The sequence below is a fragment of the Aulonocara stuartgranti genome (genome assembly GCF_965226115.1).
Source record: "Aulonocara stuartgranti genome assembly, chromosome: 19".
Lineage (NCBI taxonomy): Eukaryota > Metazoa > Chordata > Actinopteri > Cichliformes > Cichlidae > Aulonocara > Aulonocara stuartgranti.
In genome coordinates this window covers 30248064-30264717 of record NC_138955.1, presented here as the reverse complement: position 1 = coordinate 30264717, position 16654 = coordinate 30248064, and the positions used below count along the sequence as shown (strand labels likewise).

The 16654-nt window shown below is 40.1% G+C and overlaps 1 protein-coding gene across 1 annotated transcript; it reads left to right on the top strand.

The window, feature by feature from the left end:
* Positions 1–3300: 3300 nt before the first annotated feature.
* Positions 3301–9439, top strand: LOC309695001 (histone H1-like). The gene has a single exon (XM_082515359.1). It carries the CDS (start codon positions 4319–4321, stop codon positions 4706–4708), a length of 390 nt encoding a protein of 129 aa, XP_082371485.1. The 5' UTR covers positions 3301–4318; the 3' UTR covers positions 4709–9439.
* Positions 9440–16654: the final 7215 nt, after the last annotated feature.

Sequence of the window (16654 nt, the reverse complement as noted above, 5' to 3'; positions counted from 1 at the left end):
CACATGTTTATGGCTTTATCTTATAGAACTCAATATCCTCGTGCTGGGCAAACAGGTTTTGCAGCCGTTTGAGCTAAGATTTTAAAATTATTCACATAATGAAAACCTATACTTTGTTTCAGGCGAGTTTCCCATTCAAATGCATGTAACAGTGAGAAACACACCGTCTTGGCGAAAGAAAGCATTTTCGTACAACTTCATATAAATCGGTGCAACTTTTGATAGACGACTCAGAAACACATGTCTATGGCTTCATCTTAAAGAATTCAATATCCTCGTGCTGGGCAAACAGGTTTTGCAGCCGTTTGAGCTAAGATTTTAAAATTATTCACATAATGAAAACCTATACTTTGTCTCGGGCGAGTTTCCCATTCAAATGCATGTAACAGTGAGAAACACACTGTCTTGGCGAAAGAAAGCATTTTCGTACAACTTCATATAAATCGCTGTAACTTTTGATAGAAGACTCAGAAACACATGTCTATGGCTTCATCTTAAAGAATTCAATATCCTCGTGCTGGGCAAACAGGTTTTGCAGCCGTTTGAGCTAAGATTTTAAAATTATTCACATAATGAAAACCTATACTTTGTTTCAGGCGAGTTTCCCATTCAAATGCATGTAACAGTGAGAAACACACCGTCTTGGCGAAAGAAAGCATTTTCGTACAACTTCATATAAATCGGTGCAACTTTTGATAGACGACTCAGAAACACATGTCTATGGCTTCATCTTAAAGAATTCAATATCCTCGTGCTGGGCAAACAGGTTTTGCAGCCGTTTGAGCTAAGATTTTAAAATTATTCACATAATGAAAACCTATACTTTGTCTCGGGCGAGTTTCCCATTCAAATGCATGTAACAGTGAGAAACACACTGTCTTGGCGACAGAAAGCGTTTTCGTACAACTTCATATAAATCGTTGTAACTTTTGATAGAAGACTCAGAAACACATGTCTATGGCTTCATCTTAAAGAATTCAATATCCTCGTGCTGGGCAAACAGGTTTTGCAGCCGTTTGAGCTAAGATTTTAAAATTATTCACATAATGAAAACCTATACTTTGTCTCGGGCGAGTTTCCCATTCAAATGCATGTAACAGTGAGAAACACACTGTCTTGGCGAAAGAAAGCATTTTCGTACAACTTCATATAAATCGGTGCAACTTTTGATAGAAGACTCAGAAACACATGTTTATGGCTTTATCTTATAGAACTCAATATCCCCGTGCTGGGCAAACAGGTTTTGCAGCCGTTTGAGCTAAGATTTTAAAATTATTCACATAATGAAAACCTATTGTTAGATTTGTATTGTTGATTGTCATTTATGCTTAGAAATATTTACTTATATATGCTTAGAGTTTTGTAATTAGTTGTAGATTGGTAGAGGTTTTGATCCTTGATATTCTGCAAACTTTGTGTGTATTAGACAGCACTTTGGGAGCATGAGAGGTCATACCGTGTCTTATTATTTTATGGTAGGATTAACGTAGTTGCGTCTGTTCTAGTCTAAGTGCTCTTTGTTTAGATGAACTGCAGGACTTCCTCACCGTGTTATCTAGGATGAACCATCTAGGGTGAGGGGGAGGCTACCCTCTTCCTGACCAAGAATGTTTGACCCTTTGATCAGCAGTCCACACACACACACACACACACACACACACACACACACACACACACACACACACACACACACACACACACACAGGCAAGGTACTCTTTGTTTGTATGTAGACGTCGTATGTTAATGAACCTATGCATATTCATGTAACCTCAATAAAAGGACAGTGTATGGGAGAACGGACGAGAGCTACTGGGGTCAAGCGAAGGAACGGCGCTCTGTCTGGTTCTCTCCCGTGCACGAGTAACATGAAGAACTTTGCCTATTTGTGTCTTGCTTAGCAGTGTAATTATATTGTCTTCAACGTTCCAGCGGATGGGTTCAAGCTACAAACCTAACATTAATTGGTCCTTCGATGCCGGCTCCCTGGGATCGCATTCACCGAGGGGGGGGAGGCACGCTGAAAGACTGACGTCAGCCAGGAAGTTCCTGTGGATTCGCTGTCTGTCTTTCTCCTCGATGAATGGCGATCGGCGGGATTCAGGCTGATATTACACGCTAAGCAACGCCAAGTAAGTTTAAAGAGGCCGACTCTATAACCGTGTCGTTGTGCAGTCTCCGCCATTTTGTGAGGCGTTGAGAAGTTCGCTGCTTTGTGGAGCGATAACTGGGTTAGTGTCCCGAAAAAGAAGTTTTGGTTAAATCGCCCAAGGGTCCCAAGCGTCCGGTGAGTGTCCGGTTTTGAAATCGCCCTGGGTGTGTGTCCCGAGCGTCCCTTCATTGGGTTTTGTCGCGCGAGTGGGTGAGCGTCCCACAACTGGGTCAGGGTCCCGAGCGGTCCGGTGTGAGTCCGGAGTAGGCCTATTTTGTGTTGTTGTCATTGTTGTTGTCGTCGTCGTCGTTTTTGTTGTTGTTGTTGTGTGAGTTCGTGCGGAGCAGAACACGTGGTCTGTAACACCGACTGTTGTTGTTATCATGGGTTTCTAAGCAACCAAGAGTGAGTTAGAGGGAGAAAGACGTTTGTGCTGGACTTTGCTCCTGGCAGCACAAAGTATTTATGTATAAAAGAGAGAGAGCGAAGGCTCCACAGCTGCGTGGGTGCACGCGAATGCGGTCGCGCGGGTTTCACGCGGACCTGAGCCGTGCGGTTAATCGCAGGCTTATAAATGGAAGAGATTCAAATGTTAGAAGTTTTCAGAAAACACACCAGCCTTGAAGAGTGTGTGGAAAAGGCCAGCCCACATCAGCAGCTGTGCTCTGGTGGGTGGCTTTCCCCCCACCCCTTCCTGACACAAAATGTTAACAGCCTGTGTGCCAAACCATTGAGGTGGATAGTTGTTAAAAGTAACCTACATTAAACTTGTGGTTGCTTAAATTCAGTACAATGACATGTGAGGAGAAGTGATATAGGTAAATATTTAAACTCATGAAGTGCATAGAGGCACTTGACCTGTGTGGAAGACGGTCGTCTTATTATGAACCATTGTTGAGATGTAGAGCACATCTGTGAAAACAACTAATATGCTCAACCCTGTATGAAACATCTAAAAATACATGATGGAGAAGCTGTGTTGAATATGAAAGTGTAAGACTTTGCCACTGTGGGCAGAGCATGCAACTACTGTGTGATGTCGCGTTGCAGTTTTGTTTTTGTTTTTTGAGCTGATGGGCAAGCTACACATTATCAGATCAAGAGCTGTCTGAGAACTACTCAAAGAGAGTGTGCAGCGTTTCCATGTGCAGTTTTTCTGCACCTTGACTCGTGTGTGTGTGTGTAGCATCAGCATCATGTTTTTGTTTATTTGTTTTGTTGGATTAAAAATAATTAAATAAACTGGTGATCATGCTTATGGATCACCATGGCACATATCTCCAGCCATATGGTTTATTTATGCAGATGAAAAAGTGAGTGTGAATGTGTCTGACATCACAGTGTTTTTGTGCGCTGTGTAAAAGTGATTGCCTCTGATTGTGAGTGAGAGCGGTGATTTTGCAGACCACCAGCTATTGTGAAGAAAAAAAAAAAAGAGTGAAAAAGAGACAAATTACTACATTGTAGACGAAGAGAAATAATCATAGGAAAAAGGTTTTGTGTTGATCAGCCGAAAAACAACTACAATGTCATTTTCTGCTTTTAAGAAAGGATTGTTCACACAAACACAGACAGAGAGAGAGAGAGAGAGATGTGTGTTGATTAAGCAGCGATGATAATAATGAAATGTCTTAGTTTGTCACTTTCAGGTGAAAAGCAGACCTGAATCAATTTTCCACATGCAGCGGTCGGAAGAAAGTTATAGTTTAACATCATTGGAAACATGCAGGCCAAGTTTCTGGCTGACTTATTTACAGTGCCATGTGTTTCTCAACCTCACAAGCGAGCTCACTCCTCCCTGGAGATAAGGAATGCAGCTCCAAAGCAATAACATGATAAAGAGACAGCAGCAAGTCCTGAGCACAAAAAGTCCCAGCAAAGCAGCAGTAATGTGGACAAACAGCAGCAGCAGAAGAAAGCAAACCCATCTTCCTGTCTGATTGGATGAATTCCACGGAGGGGCGAGCAAGATGGCGGTGGCAGCATGTTGAAATGCTCAAAAAGGACTGAGTGACTCGGGCAAGCCACATGCAGCTAGCATGCTGGCTAGCGACATGAAAGAAATGGACCCTTCATGATGCGTTCAACGTGCCAGCGCTGTGGTGGGAAAGGCTCCATCATAAACACGCCCTGCGCCCTGCGCCGAGGTTCAGGCCAAGAAGAAGAAGATGATGACTTCCAAGCCCAAGAAGGTCGGCCTCAGCGTGGGCGAGCTGATTGTGAAAGCCGTGGCCGCTTCCAAGGAGCGCAACGGCCTGTCTGTGGCCGCTCTCAAGAAGGCTCTGGCTGCCGGAGGCTACGATGTGGACAAGAACAAGGTCCGTGTCAAGACCGCCATCAAGAGCCTGGTGGCGAAGGGCACTCTGGTGCAGACCAAGGGCACCAGGACCTCCGGATCCTTCAAGATGAACAAGGCTACTGAGAGCAAAGCCAAGAAGCCCGCCGCGGCCAAAGCCAAGAAACCGGCAGCAGCTGCTAAGAAGTCGCCCAAGAAGGCAGCAGCAGCACTTCAGCTACTAGACAGGACAAAGCTGAAGGAGAACTGCCGGGACTGTTGAAGAGGGAGAGGACAAAAGAGTGAGAGGACAACAGAGTGAGAAGACTAGGTGAGAACACATAGGAATTATTTAATGTGGGAAATCAAAATTTGGGTTAGCAAACCTGGGGAAAAGAAAACTGACTGCTTAAGTTGGAAAATTGAGACGGAGTCTGAAACATTGCGAAAATAGAAACATATACAAAATCACACACACACAAGCAGAACATGCATTAACCCTACTAACAATTCCAAACACAAAATGACTCATGAAGACTCATAGCACATTAGTTAAGAAATGATTAAATAATAGCAGAGAAGTGTGTAGGAAAGGCAGCTTTAAGAACATGCTCTGCTGGAGATGCAGCTCCACAGACATGCATTAGACCTGCCTAATAACACAAACCCATGCAATGAAAATTAGCTTGTTATCTTTCATCAGTGTTAAAATAGTGTCAATTTAGCAGACACTTGTTATTAAATACTGAATTTATCCAATGCAAAAAATTGACTCTCCAGGTTGCAGGACAACAGTTTAACTTTTGTGGGAAAAAAGATCCTGGTTTGACCAACCAGTGATCAGACAATAAATTTAGTGTTAAAATGGTAAATTGGGAGAAGCTTCCTGCTTGATTGAGGCAGCATAAGTAATTTACTGTATGAGGGAAATTGTCTTTTGTGATACTATTTTGAACATGCTTTTCTGTCGTCCTGTCAACTTAGTGGGTTAATAGCTGATATGCAAATTAGTTGATTGGTTTTAGATTAATGAAAGGTGACTGAATTCTAGTACGAGTGAATGAGATGTGTTGGAGTTGTTGTGTGTTGAGTGGAGACTCTAAAACACTGAGTTTCCTGTTTTGATGTGCGAGTGAATCCTGTATTTAGATACACAACTCTGAATACATCAGAACAAACGTCTTTTGTGAAGTGCATGACAGCATGTCACATGTTTTATGATGAAGGGAAAAAGGAAAAATTGAATAAAATAGATCTGTGGCTTAAATGAGTGAAGAGCACAGACCGGGTGATTAAACTCATAGCTAATATGACATTAGGGTTATGTTGTGTGTTGTGCAGTTGATGGTTGGTTTGGAGTGAATCTAGCTGATGATTCTTCTCCTGTTGTGAAGATGATGAGGAGTTTGTGTCATGACTTAACAAGGCCTTTTTATTTTGATACTTTCACAGTGCACTGAGAGTTTGGTTTGATAATCTCTGTTATTTTTTATTTTTCATTTTTGAACAAGCACTGATTTTTGCTTGTGAATTTCTTTTCTTTGAGCAGATCTGCAAGTCGGGAATTAAAAGCGTTACACGTCGTCAAGAAAATTGTTGCAAGTGAGTTTCTCCACATTTAAAATGGGTTCAGGAGAAAGCCACTTATTTGGGACAATTAGGAAATGAGAGTCCCCCCCAAAAAGGATTCAACGAGGAAATCCAGTCTAAATTATTTTTCTTTTTGAAATAACGTCGTTTTGCTGAGCGTGGAAACGAATGCGATGATAATTTCCACAATTAGCAAAAGAAGGAACCACTGAGTGAATGAGTAAGAATTTTAAAATATCTGACTGACTGACTGAACATGATTGTGTGAAGCTAACCCCCACCTGACAAAGGTGCAGATGAACCCATGTGTTTCCTTTTACAGGAGCAGAAAGATGACAGCAACACTCGAGGTTGCATGATGATTTAACCTTTTAAATGCCATTTTCTGTGTCTGTGCATTTATCAGGTGTGTTATTCATAGGCTTGAGTTGCTCACAGAGATATCTGTGACAAAGTATGCATACGCCTGCGCAAGCGCTAATATTTGCATTTTCTTTTCTTACAGCATGCCAGTTCTTCATGTGAATTGATGATGCGATTTATACCAGGACAACTGGTTGATGTTTTTTCCTACTACAGGATTTCTGGGTTTATGTGTGAGGAAAACTGTGTTTACAGGTTATGAGTGGTGATGCTGTTGCGTTGTGTTGATGGGAAAATGTGAAGGTTACTTTGATAATGTGAATAACCTGTGTGAAATTTCCTGTGTTGAGAACTGGTGTTACTTCTTTCCACAGCTATAGATGGCTAACTTTATGGTCTTTTTATGGCACCTCTGGAACCTGTTGACCTGTGTCTGACCTCTGTCTGACTACAGTCAATGTGTATTGCTAATGTTAGTTTCTTTGAGAATGCTGTGGAAGATTCAGCTGAAACGGACAAGTGACATGAGTAAAACAAATAAGAGATACAGTGTTTCTGGGATAGTTTGATATGGGCTCATTAGCTGGCCACTTTTGAGCCCATAGTAATATATAAGTGGAGTGACTTTGCTTAAGAGCAGTCACCGATTACATTAATGTTGCCTGAGTACATGGGATGATCCATGTCTGAGGCGACTTATGAAAATAATTGTAGTTTACTGATTTGAGAAAACCTGCACATGACACTTGTCTTGCTGATGTTGAATGCTTCTTGTCCTTATGATACAATTGTTTACAGGTATGGAGTTTGATTTTACTTCCAGATTTTGTTTTCCAGGCCATGATGGTGTGTATGCAGGCTCCTGGGAGAGCCAGGTGTTAAGCAAACTTAATATGCAAAGCACTCTAACATTTTCATTGCAGGATTATAGGTCCAGGGTGGTGCTGCTCCAGGGGAGGAGATGCCCTGATGTTGCCTGGGATATGATCTAGCTAATCTTTTTCTTTAAGACTGGAATCCAGGTTTGGTGAGTTGACGCATGGGTGTGTCTATGCGTCAAGAGGAGGGGTCCAAGGATTAACATTAAACAATGTTTTTTATTATTGTTGCAGTGATTTGTGTGATTAGCCGTTTTATTTACAAATATTAAACCTATGCAAGTGGTGCACCCATGTTCAGATGAGGCTTTGATGGCCTATAAGTGAAGTTCACTGAACTAAAGAATGTGGTTTGATGATTGTTGACATACTCTCCAAATAGTTTGTCTTCCTAGCAAGGAAATACAGGTGCAGCAGTAATCTCCTGAGAAATCTTCAGAGGCCCAGTGAGAAGCGCATAGCTGACAGGACCAGGCAGTGGTTGAGGTCAAAGATCAAGCTGATTGGGGCCCATCATGAAATCAGACCTTGGAGCCACAGCAAGGACCATGAAACTGCCTGCAAAATAGAGGAGAGGATCGTCCACAAGATGGGAGAGAGGCTTCAGGAGGATCAGAGATCATCTTCAGCACAGCAGACATCACACAGAGAGCTGTGCTACTAAGCTTCCAGGAAATCAAGAGGAGACTTCCCACAGCAAGATTTTAAATAAAATGAAAGATTCAATATTGATGCTGAGGAAGACGACTAAGGTGTACGACGTGCTCTGCCTTAAACCTTCAGCAGCGTTGGAACATGAAAACTCGTGGGATGAGGGGAGCGTGCCAAGCTCCATCGACAGCGCAGAAGGAGTTCGAGGATGACATCATGATTCTGTGAAAGCACAGGAACCAGAAGCTATGGTGGTGATGACAGCAGTTTCCTATGAACATCACCTAATGCTGTGCCACTATACTGTGCATACGATGACACTCTGAAGGCTGCTGGGATCATAACAGCAGTAAGATGACGGAACCCAGCACCCTTTCCACAGAGAGCTTTTTCTGCAGAGCGTGGACAATTAAGGAGTCATAAATATCCCCCTCACAGGACGAAGGCCTGAAGTGAGGTAATGGGAGGCCATAAAATTAGAGTGCTGAGAGGTCTGCAGCTTTGGAAATAGCTGAGAACCATGTTGACAAACAACAAAACCAACTGGTATGTTTGAATGTTTATTCTACATACATTTGGACTCTGGTCCTATGGACAACGATGGAAACAACTGGAAGAGACATTCATGACGCCCTGCAGAACTCAAACCACTCTGCAGAGAGACATGTGATGTGCACACCTGGAGGAAGCATCACCAAGTTGAGATGTTTTTCAAAATGTTACTTTTTTAGTTTCACTATTAAATTAACAATTTCTTTGTTTGCTCGTAAGATGCAGTTTGCCATGAGATGAGCTCAATGAATGGGATAACTGCTAATACATTTGTTGAACTGTGTACCTTTTCAGTAATTTAGGGTGATTTGACATATGCTGAGTATAAAAATGTTTGCATTGAAACTGTCAGACATGAGGTATTCATACCTGGGAACTTTTCAGGCATAAAGGTCAAAAAGGGGGGAAATGTTAGATTTGTATTGTTGATTGTCATTTATGCTTAGAAATATTTACTTATATATGCTTAGAGTTTTGTAATTAGTTGTAGATTGGTAGAGGTTTTGATCCTTGATAGTCTGCAAACTTTGTGTGTATTAGACAGCACTTTGGGAGCATGAGAGGTCATACCGTGTCTTATTATTTTATGGTAGGATTAACGTAGTTGCGTCTGTTCTAGTCTAAGTGCTCTTTGTTTAGATGAACTGCAGGACTTCCTCACCGTGTTATCTAGGATGAACCATCTAGGGTGAGGGGGAGGCTACCCTCTTCCTGACCAAGAATGTTTGACCCTTTGATCAGCAGTCCACACACACACACACACACACACACACACACACACACACACACACACACACACACACACACACAGGCAAGGTACTCTTTGTTTGTATGTAGACGTCGTATGTTAATGAACCTATGCATATTCATGTAACCTCAATAAAAGGACAGTGTATGGGAGAACGGACGAGAGCTACTGGGGTCAAGCGAAGGAACGGCGCTCTGTCTGGTTCTCTCCCGTGCACGAGTAACATGAAGAACTTTGCCTATTTGTGTCTTGCTTAGCAGTGTAATTATATTGTCTTCAACGTTCCAGCGGATGGGTTCAAGCTACAAACCTAACACCTATACTTTGTCTCGGGCGAGTTTCCCATTCAAATGCATGTAACAGTGAGAAACGCATTGTCTTGGCGACAGAAAGCGTTTTCGTACAACTTCATAGAAATCGCTGTAACTTTTGATAGACGACTCAGAAACACATGTCTATGGCTTCATCTTAAAGAATTCAATATCCTCGTGCTGGGCAAACAGGTTTTGCAGCCGTTTGAGCTAAGATTTTAAAATTATTCACATAATGAAAACCTATACTTTGTCTCGGGAGAGTTTCCCATTCAAATGCATGTAACAGAGAGAAACACACTGTCTTGGCGAAAGAAAGCATTTTCGTACAACTTCATATAAATCGCTGTAACTTTTGATAGAAGACTCAGAAACACATGTTTATGGCTTTATCTTATAGAACTCAATATCCCCGTGCTGGGCAAACAGGTTTTGCAGCCGATTGAGCTAAGATTTTAAAATTATTCACATAATGAAAACCTGTACTTTGTCTCGGGCGAGTTTCCCATTCAAATGCATGTAACAGTGAGAAACACATTGTCTTGGCGAAATAAAGCGTTTTTGCACAACTTTATATAAATCGGTGCAACTTTTGATAGACGACTCAGAAACACATGTCTATGGCTTCATCTTAAAGAATTCAATATCCTCGTGCTGGGCAAACAGGTTTTGCAGCCGTTTGAGCTAAGATTTTAAAATTATTCACATAATGAAAACCTATACTTTGTCTCGGGCGAGTTTCCCATTCAAATGCATGTAACAGTGAGAAACACATTGTGTTGGCGAAATAAAGCGTTTTTGCACAACTTTATATAAATCGGTGCAACTTTTGATAGACGACTCAGAAACATATGTCTATGGCTTCATCTTAAAGAATTCAATATCCTCGTGCTGGGCAAACAGGTTTTGCAGCCGTTTGAGCTAAGATTTTAAAATTATTCACATAATGAAAACCTATACTTTGTTTCAGGCGAGTTTCCCATTCAAATGCATGTAACAGTGAGAAACACACCGTCTTGGCGAAAGAAAGCATTTTCGTACAACTTCATATAAATCGGTGCAACTTTTGATAGACGACTCAGAAACACATGTCTATGGCTTCATCTTAAAGAATTCAATATCCTCGTGCTGGGCAAACAGGTTTTGCAGCCGTTTGAGCTAAGATTTTAAAATTATTCACATAATGAAAACCTATACTTTGTCTCGGGAGAGTTTCCCATTCAAATGCATGTAACAGTGAGAAACACACTGTCTTGGCGAAAGAAAGCATTTTCGTACAACTTCATATAAATCGCTGTAACTTTTGATAGAAGACTCAGAAACACATGTCTATGGCTTCATCTTAAAGAATTCAATATCCTCGTGCTGGGTAAACGGGTTTTGCAGCCGTTTGAGCTAAGATTTTAAAATTATTCACATAATGAAAACCTATACTTTGTCTCGGGCGAGTTTCCCATTCAAATGCATGTAACAGTGAGAAACGCATTGTCTTGGCGACAGAAAGCGTTTTCGTACAACTTCATATAAATCGCTGTAACTTTTGATAGAAGACTCAGAAACACATGTTTATGGCTTTATCTTATAGAACTCAATATCCCCGTGCTGGGCAAACAGGTTTTGCAGCCGTTTGAGCTAAGATTTTAAAATTATTCACATAATGAAAACCTATACTTTGTCTCGGGCGATTTTCCCATTCAAATGCATGTAACAGTGAGAAACACATTGTCTTGGCGAAATAAAGCGTTTTTGCACAACTTTATATAAATCGGTGCAACTTTTGATAGACGACTCAGAAACACATGTCTATGGCTTCATCTTAAAGAATTCAATATCCTCGTGCTGGGCAAACAGGTTTTGCAGCCGTTTGAGCTAAGATTTTAAAATTATTCACATAATGAAAACCTATACTTTGTCTCGGGCGAGTTTCCCATTCAAATGCATGTAACAGTGAGAAACACACTGTCTTGGCGAAAGAAAGCATTTTCGTACAACTTTATATAAATCGGTGCAACTTTTGATAGACGACTCAGAAACACATGTCTATGGCTTCATCTTAAAGAATTCAATATCCTCGTGCTGGGCAAACAGGTTTTGCAGCCGTTTGAGCTAAGATTTTAAAATTATTCACATAATGAAAACCTATACTTTGTCTCGGGCGAGTTTCCCATTCAAATGCATGTAACAGTGAGAAACACACTGTCTTGGCGACAGAAAGCGTTTTCGTACAACTTCATATAAATCGCTGTAACTTTTGATAGAAGACTCAGAAACACATGATCATGGCTTTATCTTATAGAACTCAATATCCCCGTGCTGGGCAAACAGGTTTTGCAGCCGATTGAGCTAAGATTTTAAAATTATTCACATAATGAAAACCTATACTTTGTCTCGGGCGAGTTTCCCATTCAAATGCATGTAACAGTGAGAAACACACTGTCTTGGCGAAAGAAAGCATTTTCGTACAACTTCATATAAATCGCTGTAACTTTTGATAGAAGACTCAGAAACACATGTTTATGGCTTCATCTTAAAGAATTCAATATCCTCGTGCTGGGCAAACAGGTTTTGCAGCCGTTTGAGCTAAGATTTTAAAATTATTCACATAATGAAAACCTATACTTTGTCTCGGGCGAGTTTCCCATTCAAATGCATGTAACAGTGAGAAACACACTGTCTTGGCGAAAGAAAGCATTTTCGTACAACTTCATATAAATCGCTGTAACTTTTGATAGAAGACTCAGAAACACATGTTTATGGCTTTATCTTATAGAACTCAATATCCCCGTGCTGGGCAAACAGGTTTTGCAGCCGATTGAGCTAAGATTTTAAAATTATTCACATAATGAAAACCTGTACTTTGTCTCGGGCGAGTTTCCCATTCAAATGCATGTAACAGTGAGAAACACATTGTCTTGGCGAAATAAAGCGTTTTTGCACAACTTTATATAAATCGGTGCAACTTTTGATAGACGACTCAGAAACACATGTCTATGGCTTCATCTTAAAGAATTCAATATCCTCGTGCTGGGCAAACAGGTTTTGCAGCCGTTTGAGCTAAGATTTTAAAATTATTCACATAATGAAAACCTATACTTTGTCTCGGGCGAGTTTCCCATTCAAATGCATGTAACAGTGAGAAACACATTGTCTTGGCGAAATAAAGCGTTTTTGCACAACTTTATATAAATCGGTGCAACTTTTGATAGACGACTCAGAAACACATGTCTATGGCTTCATCTTAAAGAATTCAATATCCTCGTGCTGGGCAAACAGGTTTTGCAGCCGTTTGAGCTAAGATTTTAAAATTATTCACATAATGAAAACCTATACTTTGTCTCGGGCGAGTTTCCCATTCAAATGCATGTAACAGTGAGAAACACACTGTCTTGGCGAAATAAAGCGTTTTTGCACAACTTTATATAAATCGGTGCAACTTTTGATAGAAGACTCAGAAACACATGTTTATGGCTTTATCTTATAGAACTCAATATCCCCGTGCTGGGCAAACAGGTTTTGCAGCCGATTGAGCTAAGATTTTAAAATTATTCACATAATGAAAACCTGTACTTTGTCTCGGGCGAGTTTCCCATTCAAATGCATGTAACAGTGAGAAACACACTGTCTTGGCGAAAGAAAGCATTTTCGTACAACTTCATATAAATCGCTGTAACTTTTGATAGAAGACTCAGAAACACATGTTTATGGCTTCATCTTAAAGAATTCAATATCCTCGTGCTGGGCAAACAGGTTTTGCAGCCAATTGAGCTAAGATTTTAAAATTATTCACATAATGAAAACCTGTACTTTGTCTCGGGCGAGTTTCCCATTCAAATGCATGTAACAGTGAGAAACACATTGTCTTGGCGAAATAAAGCGTTTTTGCACAACTTTATATAAATCGGTGCAACTTTTGATAGACGACTCAGAAACACATGTCTATGGCTTCATCTTAAAGAATTCAATATCCTCGTGCTGGGCAAACAGGTTTTGCAGCCGTTTGAGCTAAGATTTTAAAATTATTCACATAATGAAAACCTATACTTTGTCTCGGGCGAGTTTCCCATTCAAATGCATGTAACAGTGAGAAACACACTGTCTTGGCGAAATAAAGCGTTTTTGCACAACTTTATATAAATCGGTGCAACTTTTGATAGAAGACTCAGAAACACATGTTTATGGCTTCATCTTAAAGAATTCAATATCCTCGTGCTGGGCAAACAGGTTTTGCAGCCGTTTGAGCTAAGATTTTAAAATTATTCACATAATGAAAACCTATACTTTGTCTCGGGCGAGTTTCCCATTCAAATGCATGTAACAGTGAGAAACACACTGTCTTGGCGAAATAAAGCGTTTTTGCACAACTTTATATAAATCGGTGCAACTTTTGATAGACGACTCAGAAACACATGTCTATGGCTTCATCTTAAGGAATTCAATATCCTCGTGTTGGGCAAACAGGTTTTGCAGCCGTTTGAGCTAAGATTTTAAAATTATTCACATAATGAAAACCTATACTTTGTCTCGGGCGAGTTTCCCATTCAAATGCATGTAACAGTGAGAAACACACTGTCTTGGCGTAAGAAAGCATTTTCGTACAACTTCATATAAATCGCTGTAACTTTTGATAGAAGACTCAGAAACACATGTTTATGGCTTTATCTTATAGAACTCAATATCCCCGTGCTGGGCAAACAGGTTTTGCAGCCGATTGAGCTAAGATTTTAAAATTATTCACATAATGAAAACCTGTACTTTGTCTCGGGCGAGTTTCCCATTCAAATGCATGTAACAGTGAGAAACACATTGTCTTGGCGAAATAAAGCGTTTTTGCACAACTTTATATAAATCGGTGCAACTTTTGATAGACGACTCAGAAACACATGTCTATGGCTTCATCTTAAAGAATTCAATATCCTCGTGCTGGGCAAACAGGTTTTGCAGCCGTTTGAGCTAAGATTTTAAAATTATTCACATAATGAAAACCTATACTTTGTCTCGGGCGAGTTTCCCATTCAAATGCATGTAACAGTGAGAAACACACTGTCTTGGCGAAATAAAGCGTTTTTGCACAACTTTATATAAATCGGTGCAACTTTTGATAGAAGACTCAGAAACACATGTTTATGGCTTTATCTTATAGAACTCAATATCCCCGTGCTGGGCAAACAGGTTTTGCAGCCGATTGAGCTAAGATTTTAAAATTATTCACATAATGAAAACCTGTACTTTGTCTCGGGCGAGTTTCCCATTCAAATGCATGTAACAGTGAGAAACACATTGTCTTGGCGAAATAAAGCGTTTTTGCACAACTTTATATAAATCGGTGCAACTTTTGATAGACGACTCAGAAACACATGTCTATGGCTTCATCTTAAAGAATTCAATATCCTCGTGCTGGGCAAACAGGTTTTGCAGCCGTTTGAGCTAAGATTTTAAAATTATTCACATAATGAAAACCTGTACTTTGTCTCGGGCGAGTTTCCCATTCAAATGCATGTAACAGTGAGAAACACATTGTCTTGGCGAAAGAAAGCATTTTCGTACAACTTCATATAAATCGGTGCAACTTTTGATAGACGACTCAGAAACACATGTCTATGGCTTCATCTTAAAGAATTCAATATCCTCGTGCTGGGCAAACAGGTTTTGCAGCCGTTTGAGCTAAGATTTTAAAATTATTCACATAATGAAAACCTGTACTTTGTCTCGGGCGAGTTTCCCATTCAAATGCATGTAACAGTGAGAAACACATTGTCTTGGCGAAATAAAGCGTTTTTGCACAACTTTATATAAATCGGTGCAACTTTTGATAGACGACTCAGAAACACATGTCTATGGCTTCATCTTAAAGAATTCAATATCCTCGTGCTGGGCAAACAGGTTTTGCAGCCGTTTGAGCTAAGATTTTAAAATTATTCACATAATGAAAACCTATACTTTGTCTCGGGCGAGTTTCCCATTCAAATGCATGTAACAGTGAGAAACACACTGTCTTGGCGAAAGAAAGCATTTTCGTACAACTTCATATAAGTCGCTGTAACTTTTGATAGAAGACTCAGAAACACATGTTTATGGCTTTATCTTATAGAACTCAATATCCCCGTGCTGGGCAAACAGGTTTTGCAGCCGTTTGAGCTAAGATTTTAAAATTATTCACATAATGAAAACCTATACTTTGTCTCGGGCGAGTTTCCCATTCAAATGCATGTAACAGTGAGAAACGCATTGTCTTGGCGACAGAAAGCGTTTTCGTACAACTTCATATAAATCGCTGTAACTTTTGATAGAAGACTCAGAAACACATGTTTATGGCTTTATCTTAAAGAATTCAATATCCTCGTGCTGGGCAAACAGGTTTTGCAGCCGTTTGAGCTAAGATTTTAAAATTATTCACATAATGAAAACCTATACTTTGTCTCGGGCGAGTTTCCCATTCAAATGCATGTAACAGTGAGAAACACATTGTCTTGGCGAAATAAAGCGTTTTTGTACAACTTTATATAAATCGGTGCAACTTTTGATAGACGACTCAGAAACACATGTCTATGGCTTCATCTTAAAGAATTCAATATCCTCGTGCTGGGCAAACAGGTTTTGCAGCCGTTTGAGCTAAGATTTTAAAATTATTCACATAATGAAAACCTATACTTTGTCTCGGGCGAGTTTCCCATTCAAATGCATGTAACAGTGAGAAACACACTGTCTTGGCGAAAGAAAGCATTTTCGTACAACTTCATATAAATCGCTGTAACTTTTGATAGAAGACTCAGAAACACATGTTTATGGCTTCATCTTAAAGAATTCAATATCCTCGTGCTGGGCAAACAGGTTTTGCAGCCGTTTGAGCTAAGATTTTAAAATTATTCACATAATGAAAACCTATACTTTGTCTCGGGCGAGTTTCCCATTCAAATGCATGTAACAGTGAGAAACACACTGTCTTGGCGAAAGAAAGCATTTTCGTACAACTTCATATAAATCGCTGTAACTTTTGATAGAAGACTCAGAAACACATGTTTATGGCTTTATCTTATAGAACTCAATATCCCCGTGCTGGGCAAACAGGTTTTGCAGCCGATTGAGCTAAGATTTTAAAATTATTCACATAATGAAAACCTGTACTTTGTCTCGGGCGA

Bases quoted from the DNA above. Each gene is read 5' to 3' on its own strand.
- LOC309695001 (XM_082515359.1), top strand. From the start codon at position 4,319: ATGATGACTTCCAAGCCCAAGAAGGTCGGCCTCAGCGTGGGCGAGCTG.